This window comes from Heloderma suspectum, chromosome 11 (assembly GCF_057233095.1).
Source record: "Heloderma suspectum isolate Gila_16-S chromosome 11, 16-S_ref, whole genome shotgun sequence".
Taxonomy (NCBI): Eukaryota; Metazoa; Chordata; class Lepidosauria; order Squamata; family Helodermatidae; genus Heloderma; species Heloderma suspectum.
In genome coordinates this window covers 18162509-18178561 of record NC_139468.1, presented here as the reverse complement: position 1 = coordinate 18178561, position 16053 = coordinate 18162509, and the positions used below count along the sequence as shown (strand labels likewise).

Below are 16053 nucleotides of genomic sequence, written 5' to 3'. Positions count from 1 at the left end.
TAAGAACATTTAAGCATTTAGAATTACTTCTTTTGATTACACACCTTCTCTATGCAGCCCTTTGTTTCCACTGTAAACCATACTGGAATCGTGGTGGAAAAGAAGTTGCCTTCTGGCAGCAAAATGGGCTACACTGTCAGTATCTTGGGGATCCAGATGTCTGCAGTGGCCAACACAAAAATGTTCAGCTTTGGGTACATATTCAGCCTTTCTATGCAAGACATTTTTTCCACAAAGAAGGCAGAGTAAGAGTGCACATAGCAACAGAACTGGCAGCTGATTGGACGGACGGCGTGCTTCAACCCTTCACTGCTCACAAGGTCTACTACAGTTTCCTGTCTGTTTGGCAGTAGTATCATGTTTTCTTTTCTCCTCTTGTGAACCCAGCTGTGTTTGGGCAATTTGAGAGGAAAGAAAAGCAGAACAACAAGTAGCAGGACACACTAAATGTGGCACCAAGTGTTGCTATTATTACAGTTCAAATAAAAAACCAGAAACATCATTATTATTTTTTACTTCAAATACACCCAAAATGTGTACAGATGGGAAAGCATGTTTTGACTAGTAGTTTTGCTCGTAGTGCGTTCTTTAACAGAGTTCTTTTTAAAATACACACACGCTGCTGAAAGATGTCAATTGATACTGCTGCTCTTTCTACATGTATGTAAACTTTATAGATTATAGGGGTGTTTTTTTTAGGTTAGGGGATCTGCACATTTCTGAGAGCCAGGATTTTTCAAAATAAAAAACGATGAGGGAAGAAAACATTCACACTCAGCATTCAGACAAATTTTGAGGACAAGTGCAAAAATTTACATTTTAAACACACTGACATTTTTATCATATGGCCAAACAAGCTTAGAAAGTTGTCCAGTTTATGTACAGCAGTGTGTTCAAACCTTCAGAATGCATATGCTTGCATACATAGGAAAAGCTGGATTGGAGCTGTTCAGATGTTAGTAATTTAAAGTAAAAGAGACAGGCCTTAAGCCTTCCTGGTGCTCTGACCAACATAAATGTTAGCTTTTTCAACTAGAGACATATTATGGTCCCCCCGCAAGCCTCACTACCACTCTTTATCCATCCTGTCTGGCCCTCTGGCTTTAAAAACTACAACTGGCTCTCCAGTTCATCCCACCACTTCTGAACTTCTCCATAAGTTGGCTACTGGTGCTCATCTATGGACACCAATTATCCAGCCCCAGGGTGCTTCCAGACCACTATTTTATTGTGCAATCACTCTGCCTTAAACACAGAATTTTATGGGAGGTCCAGCACCAACCAGACAATGGCCAGAGGGAGTACTGCTGCTCTTCAGCATAGTCAGTCCAGGTGACCCAAGGAACCAACAGGGACCTGGCAAGCTCTAACACTCTAATTTCAGGCTTGGTTCCACAAGCTGAGCAACTCACTGGTCACTTCGCTGCCTTCTGGAATCCAACAGCTAACTACTTTGGGTCATATCACCTGGATCTGATCTTTTCCCGCTTGCTCCAGAACCTGACCATCAGCCTGTCTTGGATTGCTGTCACCAGCCTTTGGCCTTTCAAGCTCTCAGTTGTTGCTTCTGGACTACATTTGGGCCTGCCCTGGACCACACCATTTGCCTCTGCACTGGATGGTGCAGCAGTTGTGTTAGCTTCACACACACCCCAAACCAACACTTTGAAAAAATGTGGGTGGACAAGAAACAAGCAGCAGTACAAAGCTTTAGGAGAATCATTATCTGAATTCTCAGAAATAAAATTAATTAATTAAAAACATGAAAAAAATGTTATCAGTACTAGATGAAGAATCTAATATGGAGAAACCCATTATAAAATTTAAAAAAATAAATCTAAGGAGCCCCGCTGCTCACCACTTACAAGCACCATGAGCAATTTTTCTGTTCCTATTATATCATCATCCTTTCATCCATGCTTTTCCAAAAACAAAACATGCCTTTCTTCAGTCTTGCTACTTTTTTCTGTCAGCAAAGCTTGGTAAAAAAAAAACACTCACTACTAATCAACCTTGGTAAAGACATGGCCTTTTCATTTGCCACTTTGATGTGTAATGCAGCCTTTAAAGTGGTTAACCAACCATTGTATTAATTTTAATATTCCCCTCTCCATAAGATTATTGAACATCGTAATTTCTTTGTACCTATCTGTAAAATCATCCATTAGCTTTTCCCCGTACTGCATTTAGTGTCTCCCTTCTCCAGTGTGTTCTTTAGCCACCAGCTTTTGCTTTGTTCTCCTCTCATTACTGGTGACCTCTCTTGCTCTTACATATCTGTGTAGATGACCTTTGATCTTCAAAAACAGTTCCAGGGATACAGTAACATGGAACACACACCACATTGTAATGTCTTAATAGAATTCAATAAAATAACTCTTTCCTCAAACTTTAATTGGACAGTAATAATTATGTTCTACTGCTATTTCTGAAGTTTTATGCTATTGGATTATTGTTTTATGCCACATTTGGCATTTATTTTATTATTGTGATGTATTGTTTATTGATTCTCCTATACTTTATGTTGTTTTATTATTATTCAGCTGCTTTGTGGAATATTGCTGTTGAATTGAAAGATGGGATATAAATTTGGGATTTATACCAAATATATATTTATACCTGGATATTTCCCAGGTTTTGAGGCTATTTGATAAGCATTTGTTTCCTTGTTTGTTTTTTGAGCTGCTTAATCCAAATCTGCCTGAAGCTAAGCAATACACTTTAGCTTTGACCCTGAAACTGTAAGCAATTTTGAGGCAAGCTAATATTACGCTTAATATTTATCCCAAAGGTTTTTAGAAGTGGGAGGGTGCCATTGCATTCATGTCCTGTTGTAGGCTGGTTGGCTACTCTGCAAACAGAGTGCTGGACCTCCTTTTGTCTGATCCAGCATGGCTCTTATGTTTTTATGGCTGCCGATTTGTAATTTTTCAACTTAGGATTCTAAACACCTTCAGGATAAATGCTAAACTTATTAGTTTGCCCTCAAAATTAGCTTGCCCCAAGGGCATGTTCCATAGGAGGTTAATTTTCCCGTGCTCAGTTCTGTCCAGTTAGGATTCATAGAATCATAGAATCATAGAATAGTAGGGTTGGAAGGGGCCTACAAGGCCATCGAGTCCAACCCCCTGCTCAATGCAGGAATCCAAGTCAGAGCATCCCTGACAAATGGCTGTCCAGCCTCGTCTTAAAGGCCTCCAGTGTGGGAGAGCCCACCACCTCCCCAGGTAATTGGTTCCATTGCCGTATTGCTCTGACACTCAGGAAGTTTTTCCTGATGTTCAGCCGGAATCTGGCTTCCTGTAACTTGAGCCCATTATTCCGTGTCCTGCACTCTGGGGTGATCAAGAAGAGATCCTGGCCTTCTTCTCTGTGACAACCTTTCAAGTACTTGAAGAGTGCTATCATGTCTCCCCTCAGTCTTCTCTTCTCAAGGCTAAACATGCCCAGTTCTTTCAGTCTCTCTTCATAGGGCTTTGTTTCCAGTCCCCTGATCATCTTTGTTGCCCTCCTTTGAACCCTCTCCAGCTTGTCTGCATCCTTCTTAAAGTGTGGTGCCCAGAACTGGACACAGTACTCCAGATGAGGCCTAACCAGTGCTGAGTAGAGGGGAACTAGTACTTCCCGGGATTTGGAAGCGATGCTTCTATGAATGCAGCCCAAAATAGCATTTGCCTTTTTTGCAGCCACATCACATTGTTGGCTCATATTCAGCTTGTGATCGACGACAATTCCAAGATCCTTCTCGCTCGTAGTGTGGTTGAGCCACGTATCCCCCATCTTGTAACTGTGCATTTGGTTTCTTTTTCCTAGGTGCAGAACTTGGCATTTGTCCCTATTAAATGCCATTCTGTTGTTTTCTGCCCAGCACTCCAGTCTATCCAGATCACTTTGAATTTTGTTTCTGTCTTCCAAAGTATTAGCTATCCCTCCCAATTTTGTGTCATCTGCAAATTTGATCAGCATTCCCTGCACCTCCTCCTCCAAGTCATTAATAAAAATGTTGAAGAGCACTGGGCCCAGGACTGAGCCCTGCGGTACCCCGCTCGTTACCTCTCCCCAGCTTGAGAAGGTCCCATTGATAAGCACTCTTTGAGTCTGATTCTGTAGCCAACTGTGGATCCACATGATCGTTGTTTCATCTAGCCCACTTCGAGCAAGTTTGCTCATCAGGATATCATGGGGCACTTTGTCGAAAGCTTTGCTGAAGTCGAGGTATATGATGTCTACAGCATTCCCACGGTCTACAAGGGAGGTGACTTGATCAAAAAATGAGATCAGATTTGTCTGGCAGGACTTGTTTTTGACAAATCCATGTTGGCTTCGAGTAATCACGGCATTGTTGTCAAGGTGCTTCCAGATGGATTGCTTTATGATCTGCTCCAGAATTTTCCCAGGGATTGATGTCAGACTGACTGGTCTGTAGTTCCCAGGTTCCTCCTTTTTACCCTTTTTGAAGATAGGGACAACGTTAGCCCTCCTCCAGTCATCTGGCACTTCCCCGGTCCTCCATGATTTCTCAAAGAGAATAGACAGCGGTTCTGAGAGTTCTTCTGCCAGTTCCTTTATTACTCTAGGATGCAGTTCATCTGGCCCTGGAGATTTGAACTCATTCAAAGTAATGAGGTGTTCCTTGACCATATGCCTGTCGATCTCAAGCTGCAATCCTGCCCCTTCAGCCTGTACTTCGCCTTTGCCAGGGGGGTCATAGACCCTCTTTTGGGAGAAGACTGAGCCAAAGTAGGAATTGAGCACCTCTGCCTTTTCTTTGTCATCTGTTATCATTTTGCCATCCTTATTTAATAGCTGAACAACCATTTCTTTCCTCTGCCTTTTACTATGCACGTAGCTGAAGAAAGCCTTTTTGTTGTTTTTAGCATCCCTCGCTAACCTCACCTCGTTCTCCGCTTTAGCCTTCCTGACGCCATCCCTGCAATTCTGTGCTACCTGCCTGTACTCTTCCTTTGTTACTTGGCCTTCTTTCCACTTCTTATATGTGTCCTTTTTTGTTTTCAGGTCATCCCTAAGCTTTTTGTGAAGCCACATTGGCTTCTTCTGTTGTCTTCCACCTTTTCTTCTTGTTGGAATTGTTTGTGATTGTGCCTTGAGAATTTCCTTTTTTAAAAGTTCCCACCCATCTTGGACTCCTTTTCTTGCTAGCATTGTTTGCCATGGGACCTTACTGATCATTGTTCTGAGTTTATTAAAATCAGCTTTCCTAAAATCCAGGGTACGCGTTTGAGTACACTCGGCTTTTGCTTCCCTTAGAACCAAGAACTCAAGTACAACATGGTCGCTTTCCCCCAGAGTTCCTGTAACTGCTACTTTATCCACTAAGTCATCTCTGTTGGTTAGGATCAAGTCAAGGATAGCCGATCCTCTAGTTCCTTCCTCTACTTTCTGTAGGAGGAAGTTATCCGCCACACAAGTCAGGAATTTCCTGGAGGGGCCATGTTTTGCAGAATTTGTCTCCCAACAAATATCGGGGAAATTGAAGTCCCCCATTACTACTACATCATGCTTCCTTAAAACATTGGCTATTTGCTTTTCAAAAGTTTCATCCTTGGCTTCTCCTTGATTGGGTGGCCGGTAGTAGACTCCGACCACCAGGTTCCTTTTATTCTTTGCTCCATTTATTTCAACCCAGATGCTCTCGATGGGGCTACCAAGCTCCTCCTCCTGTATTTCTGTGCAGAGATATGTATTTTTCACATACAGTGCAACCCCGCCTCCCTTTCTGTTCCTCCTGTTCTTTTTGAACAAGTTATATCCTTCAACTGCTGTATTCCAGTCATGAGAGTCATCCCACCAAGTCTCAGTTATACCTATCAAGTCATAATTTCCCTCCTGTATTAAGAGTTCAAGTTCATTCTGTTTGTTTCCCATACTCTGGGCATTAGTATATAGACATCAAAGACCATGTGCTTCATAGTCTGGCTTTCTTCCTACATGTGTCTGAAGACTATTATTGGGCGCTATCAGCGCTGTTCTCTCCATTGCAGTGCATGCGCCTACGTCCATTGTTACCCCCAACATTACATCTCCCTTCCCCGTAGGATTCAGTTTAAAGCCCTCCTGATGAAGTTCTTCATGCTGTGTCCAAACACATTCTTCCCAGCCTTTGTGAGGTGCAACCCATCCCTAGCCAACAGCCCATCTTCCAGGAAGTATAGCCCGTGGTCCCAGAATCCAAATCTCTCTCGTCGGCACCACCTTCGTAGCCAGTCATTCACCCGGAGTATTTTTCGTTCCCTTTCTATCCCTCTTCTAACTACTGGAAGGATGGATGAGAAAACTATCTGGGCCCCAAAGTTCTTGAGTTTCCTTCCCAAAGCTTCAAAGTCTGACGTGATCTCTTCGTAGCTCCGCTTGGCGGTATCATTTGTTCCCACATGGATGAGAAGAAAGGGATACCTGTCAGTGGGCTTTATGAGTGCAGGCAACCTTTCAGTCACGTCTCTAATCTGTCCTCCCGGGAGACAACATACCTGGCGAGTCCACGGGTCTTCGCGACATACTTGGGTCTCGATCCCACGCAGCAAGGAGTCTCCCACTACTACCACTCTTCTCTTCTTCTTCTATTCTCCATTGACAAATTATTTTGAGAAGATTGCTTTGGATCAGCAGAGCAGGAAATCAGGTGAAGAGTTTGCTAATGTTCTTGTAGAGAAATGTTTGTTAACAGAGAAGGTGCAATTCTGAAACCTACACAGTTATCATTAATGCCTACCTAAGTTTCAGGAAACACAAATAAAAACTGCTTGCAACTGAAAAAATGTCAAATGTTATTACCGAATTTGAACCCAGCAGCATTTGTTTCAACATTTCCTGATCAAACAAGTACATTATCCAAACCCAAGGTGCTGATTCATTACTTCATTTACAATAGTTAGGAAAAACACAAATGTTATTTCTAAGGACAATTGTATAAACATGTAAACTGTGACTGACTCTCCCAACTAGAAAATAAACAAACCCCAGAATATATGAATTGATATCAGATTCCCTGTCTATGACTATAAATACTGCAGTATTTAGTTGTTACTAGAAATGTGAAGGGCTAGAAAAAAAAAGGTTGGGAAACCCAAAAAACATGTTTTCCCCATTTATTCTGGCCTTTCACATTTCTAGCATTACTTACTGGTGAAGAAATGGGGGTTGGCAAAATTTAACTCATAGGTTAAGATTTGAGTGTTAAAACTGTTCTGGTGAGCTCAGTGATCTCATGCCTAGAATGTTGAAACAGAAGCTAATAGAGGAATAAGTGTGGGGGGGTCTCTGTATGTAATCTTAACATCTGTCTAAAGGTAGCTAGCTTATCCCCAATAATTGCCTTCCTTAGACAAGTGATATATATGAAAAAGGACAACTTAAAAAAGGTAAATAATCTATTCCAATACATCTGAAAGGGTGTATGCTATGGTCTGAAAAATATTTTAAATTGCAAGACGCGATAATAAGGTTGAGAAAAAAGCATAGGTAACATACATTACACTTCTACCAGGGAAATTAATACTAAGAGCAGCCTTCCCCAACCCGGTACCCTCCAAATGTTTAGGACTTCCAACTCCTATCAGCCCCAGCCAGCATGGTCAATGGTCAGGAATGCTGGGAGAAGTCATCTAAAACTTCTAGAGGGCACTAGATTAAGAAAGAGAAAGAATCCATTGCTGATGGAAATTGAGCCAGGGAGCACCCATTCAAAGCTCAATACAACAATCAAATGATACAAGCAAAGAAACATTCTGAATTGTTAAGCCTTCTAATCACCCATCAACAATATATATTTTTTTCTACAGTAAAACATTGTATATGTGGAGGTTTGAGGAACACTCCAGAGGACAAAACATAGGAGCAGAGCTTGGATAACAGAACTCCCACAGGGAAGCTCATGGTACAGACAGGAAACACATACAATTTGAAATGCCCAAGTTTTTGAAAGAAAAAAATCAGTATCTTCATCCTGATCATGCCTGCCACATCTCCATCCTGGATGGATTACAGGTAGCTCAACGATAGCTCTGCTAAACTAGTCACTTCTCTACCAAACTATCTGCCCTCCAGATTGCCAAATTGTTCCTGGGCTTTACTTTTCTTTCTGTAACAGTTCTAAATGCTAGAAATTTAGCCAGTTACATGCAGAAAACCTTGAATTTGTCCTGCCTAACTCAATTAATCCTTCACCGCAGAATGGCCTTTACTATCTGGACTAAACAAATTAGAGAGCAATCCTATGGCCCTTAGACCAAGTCTGGGGGACCACAGGATGCATCGTATTCCTGGATCCGAGGCCAGAGGCAGCGCTCCAGTGTTGGACCCAGGAGTCCAAGCTCCCTGCCCCCGTGCAGCCTGTGCAGAGAGAGCCATGCCAACTGCCTTTATGAGCTCGTAAAACGCAAGGTCTGAGAGGAGGGAAAGGAGGCAGTTTGTGGACGGGGAGGGAAGGAGACTGAGGCAGCCAGCTTATGGAGAAACTTCCTTCCTTCTCTCTCCACAGAGCCCTAGCTGGACAGGTGAAATCATTCATCCTGCTAAAATGCAGAGAGGGGGGAGCGTGGAGGTGAAGATCGCCGCCATGCTCCTCCAGCTCTGCATAGGATCCCTGCCAGACTCCTAGTTTGGAGTCTGACCGGAATCCCAATAGCACTGCACCCTTAGTGTTGTATTTTTAAAATTAGTTAGGATGCTTTCAAGACTTATTAGGAACTGGCTGTGAGAGAAACATCACGAACTACTTTTATATCTGAATCATGGTACTCAAAGCAGACTAGCTGCCACATAATAGCAATATTGCTTAATATGATGCATTTAAAAAGTAACAACAAATGTCTTAAATATACTGCTTATTTTTATCCTGATCTTGAATATACCCAATTGTCAGACTTTCAGCTTTACTGTGAACCCTGATCTTTCTCCCTCCTACACATGCGTGCACACACTAAAGCTGATCTCCAATGCCCAAAGTACTGCATTTATTTAAAAAAAATTCTACACTACCTTCAAGTTAAAAAAAATGGGACGTTTAGAACACAAAACAATAGTCAGAGCAGGTTTTCAGAACTTGAATCTTACATTCTTATTTATCATCATTTTTAAGGTCTAATTTTTAAACAGTTGTTCTATGATATGCTATCTAGATTCAAGAACCTTTATTTAGAATTAATAGGCATCCTGCATTTTAACCCAACATGATAGCACCAAAAGGCAGGCTATTGGTTTTGAATTCATATACAAATTTAAGACAACATATTTTATTAAAGTCAAAACACAAATGTTGAGTCAGGACAGAGGCTCCAGATTACCAACATAACATACACAGAGTGACTTACAATATTTTGCGATAAAACATAGTAAGAGACAGACAGCACACATACAGTACAGTACAAAAACATCTCTGCATTAGTACAGGGGCATGGTGTCCTCAGGGAGATACTAGGGACAGAACTGGACAGAAACTGCAAAATAGGTCTAATAGCAGAGTGGTCTTGTCTGATCTGAGAAGAAAGTATCTACCACTGGAAACAAAAATATTTGAATTAAAGCCTTTATTCAAAAGTTTGTAGACGCTTCCCCATATACAGCTGAAAACTCAAAGTTCAGCATGGGCCAGTCTCCTCTCATCGTATTTTGGTTAGGATGGCTGGGGTGTCCATTGAGAAAAGAGTTAAGTAGTAATAGGCAAGATGTTATACCTTCCTCCACCAACCCAGAACAGAGGTGACCCCATGCAAGGGAAAAAGGACCATGGATTCAGACTCTGGTATAGCAGGCCCTACATAAAGCCACAACAATTAAGCAGCTACAAGGATGCAGCACTGTTGGGTGGAAAGAGTTAGGATATGAACTTCTATTGCAAAAATTAAAGTTGCCATAAGTTTTAGAACTTTTTCGTACCAGAAAAAAAGCAAATACAATGTATTAATTTGTATTTCTAACTATTTGTTGTTGCTACTGGTAGATGCTCAATTTATTTTAATCCCCATTCTCTGTTTCATCCAAGACCCTTCACAGTCATAAACTTTTCATGTAGTAACCCTTTAACTGGTAATCAAAGACTAGTACTAAACTATGCAATTTTTTTTGGCAACAACAGAGAAGGTTTAAATTAAGCAACTAAAACCCGCAGAAAATGCTTCTGCTACACTAAAAACAGAGCAACTTCCAATTCCTTTTTGTGTCTGTACACTACGTACTAGAATAGCACATCCATTTTTCTCCATAGATCAAGGCTAGATTCCCATAACATTATCCAAACCACCAATCAGTAAGACTGCCATCCAAGCCATCTTTTTCAAGATCTTCACATTTCTTATATTAGTAATGAGACAAACATCACAGATTCTGCCTTTTGGGTTTCAGGAGCAAGATTCCACAGCCAAAAAACAACTGGAACTGCTTCCCTGATACAACAGGAAGCAGCATCACTTCCAGTGTATTGCCTACTCCCAGCATTTACCTGTGATATATTACTAGAAGCACAGGCATTTTCAGAACAGCTGTCACCGCCCTGCTAAACAGGAAGTAACATCACCTGCAGCTCATATACCTCTTGTTTATTATTCACTACCCAAAACTGAATTTAGCACCTCTGACTTCCAAAGATAAACAGTGAAATCCTTTGCATGTTTACTTGGAAGTCCCACTATGTTCAATGGCTTACTCCCTGCTAAAGATGGATAGATTGTCACCTTAGCCTGTTGGTAAAACATTAAAAATCTACATACAGAGTTTTCTGTTACAGGTGATATAGCATTAGACATAATGCATCAGTGTGCTTAAGCTGGGAAATTTCAGTTGCTGAAGCAGAACATTCATGGTTCATCTACTGGAACCCACAATCCAAAGCACATGTGGTTTAAAATTAATGGAAAGTATTCTTCAGATAGAAGCCTTAAGGCTTCTGACACATGACAAGAAGAATCAGGTCTCTGCTTTCCCACAGCATGTCAGCAACATCTTTTCTGCAAGATATGAAGATGAATGTAAACATTTCTCATAACTCCCGGGTTTCTCATATGTTTGCATTTACACTTCTCAACTTCAAACATTACAAAAACACATGGTCAACATGCTGTGGAAATGCTGGGACTCAACTTTGGGAGAATTACAGTGTAATACTATACATGCCTATTCAGAAATAAGGCCCATTGAGTTCAATGAGATTTATTCCCACAGATACATGTGTATAGGATTGCAACCTCAAGCACTTGCTTAAGTTTTCCCTCACTGGAATTAACAGAACTTAAAAGTGCCCAACTTCGGCCGAAATAGGCCTTTAGTCAGTGCTTGCTTCAGAGTTAAAACAAAATAATGGTTGAAGTACATCAAGAACAAGGGATGATATACTTTTGTCTTGCCTGAAATCTGAGAATGTAGGAGACTAGAAATGTGACTCAGCCTATTTCCTTAAGGCTATAATCCTATACCCACTTACCTGGAGGCTCACTGGGACTTACTTCTGAGTAAACAGGCATAAGACTGCAGTGTAAGCACCAGACAGTCTTTCATGAACATCTGATACGTAGAGGCAGTTGTTTGGGAGCGCTGGCTGTTCTCTGATCCTTCCCTCATCCTATAGGCACTTGTTTCCTCACAATGTTTTAAGTTTTAATGAGTACCCTTTATTTCAGAGCCAAATTTCTGACACTATGGCCAAGTCATCTTCCCTACTATTAGGTCTATGAAAAAATTAACAGTGTTATTGGTCATTACAGAAAATTAATCCTAAGTGTTCCCTTTCATCTGAATACAAGAGGTCATCAGATTCAATCAGACATTATTTAAGATCAAGACTTTCATTCCACCTCTACTTCTGAAGACACCCATTTTTTTTTACTCAAAATCCCAGTTCATATCATCACTTTGTACCTAGATTCAAGTAATAATTATTATTAGTTATTATTATTACTATTATTAATGGAAGAGAAAGCTGCTACTGATCACTAAGGTATGACATATCTTACCTTGGTTAGACATATCTAACCAAGTTATGCACATTTTTCCTTTATTGCCCACTGCCGCATACTCCTGTCACTCCAATATTAAACAGATCATACTGCAGTTTAGTTAAAAGCTCTGCTCATCCTGTGTCCTTCACTATTAATTTGCAACTAATGGAAGCAGGTGATTACACACTTGAGTGCTTGCCTGTGGTGCAGCTGCTGTGTAGAAAACAGCACATGTAAACATTCACATGATTTGTGCCTTCATAAGAGCATCTGTAGGCTGAATGTAGCATTTAGGCCACACTTTAACCCCTTGTAGATGGTTCGTGTGTACAGTAACAGAATATGGACAGTTAAACTAGATACATTGTTCATTAACATTATAACTCTTCTTTGCTTTCAGTACAGCAATTGACTTTTAAAGTTCCAACGTTACCTTGCCACTGAGACACAAAGTCAATTTTGGACACAATCCTATGTATGTTTACACAGAAAAAAGTCCTACAACTCTCAGCATTCCCCAGTCAGCACGCTTAACATGCATAGGACTGCAGTACATTTTACTATTATATTATAATCTCAATACATCAAAGCTGGTTTCCTGAAAGAAGTCTTAATTCACACAGGTTTCATCATCCTCTTTGCATGACATTAGATGATGATCCACTACTCTACAGTCATTATAAAATGCCATTGTCTTTCTCATGATGTATCAGCTGTGAGTTACCAAAAGCTTGAACATGCATCATCAAGCTTTAGGACTTTGGAAGGAGTTACAAATGTTGAATCTATGGTTTTATTTCAGTATATTTTGTAATTTGGAGTTTCCCATGGGGAATTTAGGCTGCAGCACTTAAGGCACACTAATTAGGTTGTAAGCCCTATTGAACTCAGTGGGATTTATTTCAAAGTAACCCTGTTTACGATCACACTGTACGTGATATAACTGAAGTCAAGCAAGCATTCTACAACTACTTATCAAAAAGTCAATGCTCCTTTGTTTCTAAGTATGTCCCACCAGTTTTGTTTTCTTTTAAAGTTCAAGCAAGTTTAAACCAGTGATGCCTATACACTTGTTCCTTCACATATTTAAGTGATTATAGAATGAAGTACTATTAATAAAAAATGGACAACAAGTGTCTCAAAAAGCAAAGCACTTACTGTTTCTGCATCTTAGACTGTAATCCTATACATATTTACATGGGAGTAAGCCCATTGACACAGTGCTGAGCAGCCGTGCATAGGATTGTGCTGTTAATGTTTTAACATCCTCAGTGTCTAGACTACTTAAAAGAGTTTCTTACCTAACTGAAGCTATTTATTACATTTCTATACCGCCCAATAGCCAAAGCTCTCTTGGTGGTTCACAATATAGACTATATATGTGTTTCAAGTTATAGAAGCACAACATAACAAAGAGAGGGAAGTCTGAGCTTGCTCACTGTTCCATTGTACAATATTATAAATTTAGGCTGCAATCCTACACACTTACCTGAAACTAAGTCCTGCTGAACTCAATAGGACTTCTGAATAGACATGGATAGGGTTGCACTGTTAACTGAAACTACTTTTCAGAATGGTTGCTGCAGTGAAATAGATTTCTAGCAATAAACCCCTAATATATTATTTGGTCATGATTTACTTAACTACTGGTGTGAGCAACAATCGCTACACAAGTTCTGAATTAGTAGAAACATACTATTTGACCCATTGATTTTATCCACTAACCACAAACACAATTAGAGGTGAGGCTGATAAAGATTCCACTAGAAGTACTTGAGGGAATTCAAACAGAATGAGTTTTAGCTACTTTGCATGAGTTTCGAGGCTGACCTTATTTGTGTTTGTAACATCCGTTTATATTGAGATTGCATTGCTAACATTATTCCCCATCGTGATCTGTGACTTTTTTTTTGCAATGTTGCAATTGTATAATCACTTCAGTACAACAGTATTTGACATTTAAAATGATACTATCTCCCAAGGCAAAGGGTGTTTTCCACAATGAGTTTCGATCTCCCAGCTCTTGATTGATGAAGTAAATCCAATAAATTTGCACAACCACCTTTTAAAAAAATGTAGACACCAACAATACTCTTATCACTTTCAAGCATTAATCCTTTTTTATAGGATTCAAACACCTCACTCTTTTTCTTGTCAGGAAGGACTAGGACCTACATTCACAATAATATTACCATCTATTAAAAAAGCCATTTGTCCAATATGAAAATGTTATAAATTGAAATGTTTATTAAATCATTTACCTCTGTCTGGCTTCATTTTCACTCCAGTTTTTTTCTCACAAGACTCAGCAAAAGAGGCCTTTCTTTCCTTCTCTTTGTAGTCTCACTGATGCTGCCTCCAGCTAGATTTCTCTCTCGCTCTTTGTTGATGTTGTAGGAATAACAGAATAAAATCCAGGCCTTATCTTTAACAGCTTACAAGAATAGGTAGCAACTAGGCCTCCTCCTGGCATTCATTGTGGTGGTAGCAGCAGTCTGCTGGGGGAAAGGCTAAGCACTGCCAGTCTCTCTCTATCCCTCTCCCCCTCTCCCTAGAACTTGCCAATGTGTCCTTCCTTGACACAGCGTCTGAACAGGTCTATTTATAACCTGCCAGGGTAAAAGCTTAGACAACAAAAGCTAAACTCCCCCCCCCCCCCGCCACACACACACTCACACACACCAAAATCAAAGGCTCTGAATCACAGAGCCTCAAGGCAATGTCAAGCCAGGCTGCTGGAGTCCATGGCGTTTTACCTGTTCTACAGAGTCAGCCAGGAAGAGGGCAGAGCTTCCGACCTCCCTCTCCCCAATTCCCTGCTCGCCTCTAGTCTAAATAAAAACAGTCTAGCAACAGTCGCTGACGATCATGGTCGTAAAACTGGGGGGGGGGGGGAGAGAGAGAGAGAGAGAGCGCTAAAAACAAAAAAAACCCTAAAAAGGACAAGCAGCCTTTGCGCACTTCGTTCCTTAGTCCCCAAAAGCACACTGACACACACCAGCAGCCGCTCGCCCTGTCCGCTGTAGCCGCTCTGCCCTCAGTGGCGCAAAACAGCAGCGTCTGAACTGAGCTGCACGCAAATTCCCTCTTTCCCTGGTTTGACTCGACCCTCACCTTACACAACCCGATCGATGAATTTTTTTTTGGGGGGGGGAGAGGGAGAGAGGGGGGGAGGGAGAGAGAGGAAGGAAAGGGAAGAAGAAAGGAGGGAGGGAGGGAAGGAGGGCTATTTCACCGTCTCATTCCTAAACCTGATAGCAACGGCCACAGCCCCCTTCCTCTGCTCTTCCCCACAAATATTCCCCCGCGATGGCCGCCCGTGAGAGCGTGAGGTGGCTCCTGCCCCCCCCCGTCCCCTAGCCTAATATGCCTGACGCACGCAGCGGCCAATAAACGACACCCCCCCCCGGCCGTCCTCCTCCCTTCCACTCAGACCCACACCTGCCCCATATTCGCCTGGCTGCGACCTCCGCGCATTCCGCGCGCACGGACCCCTCAGCAACCGCCCCCGGGTGTTCTCGGCCGGACGGGCCGCCGCTGCCCTCTTCCCTTCCCCTTACGCCCCGTCAGCCAAGGAGGGCTGCCGCGGCCTCATATTTCTCTCTCCCCCTCCTCCTGTGTGACTCCCTGTCTCCTACGCCCGGGCGGCTCTGGCGAGGGGGCGAGGAGCTGCCGCGACAGCCCTCCGTGCGCGCCCCTCGCGCATACACACGGCGCCCGGACCCGCCCGGATCGGTTCACCCTAAGCACGCAGCCTCTTCCTCCCCTCCAGGCTGCTGCTGCTCTCGCTGCGGCTGCAGAGTGTTTTCCATGACTCGGTCGTGCCCTCCTCCTCCTCTTCTCCTTCCTCCTCCTCCTCCTCTGCTGCTGCTGCTGCTGACTAACTCTTCTCTCCTCCTCCTCCTCCTGACACGTTTCTGGCTTCGGCCGAACGAGTCGCGCGCATTCCAGGCTGTGGCGTCGTGCGAAACCGGGAGAGAAGCGAGTGAATCAACCCCTGCGCGGCGGGGGGGGGAGGGGGAGGGAGGCCTAACTCAAAAGCAAGAAAGCGGAACGGGGGAAAGGGAGAGGTGGGGGGAAGTCACGAAGATCTCCGCCCCGCCTC

At 42.3% G+C, this 16053-nt stretch overlaps 1 protein-coding gene across 2 annotated transcripts in view; it reads right to left on the bottom strand.

Annotated features, from left to right (window-relative positions):
* Positions 1–15789, bottom strand: part of ATOSA (atos homolog A) — a 60002-nt gene extending 44213 nt beyond the window's left edge. Inside the window, exon 1 of one of the 2 annotated variants that reach the window (XM_084817069.1) lies at positions 14210–15789. In XM_084817069.1, coding sequence (XP_084673195.1) covers positions 14210–14225 — 16 coding nt within the window. In that variant the 5' untranslated portion in view covers positions 14226–15789. The remainder of the gene's footprint in view (positions 1–14209) is intronic. The other variant, XM_084817070.1, reaches the window with a different exon arrangement.
* Positions 15790–16053: the final 264 nt, after the last annotated feature.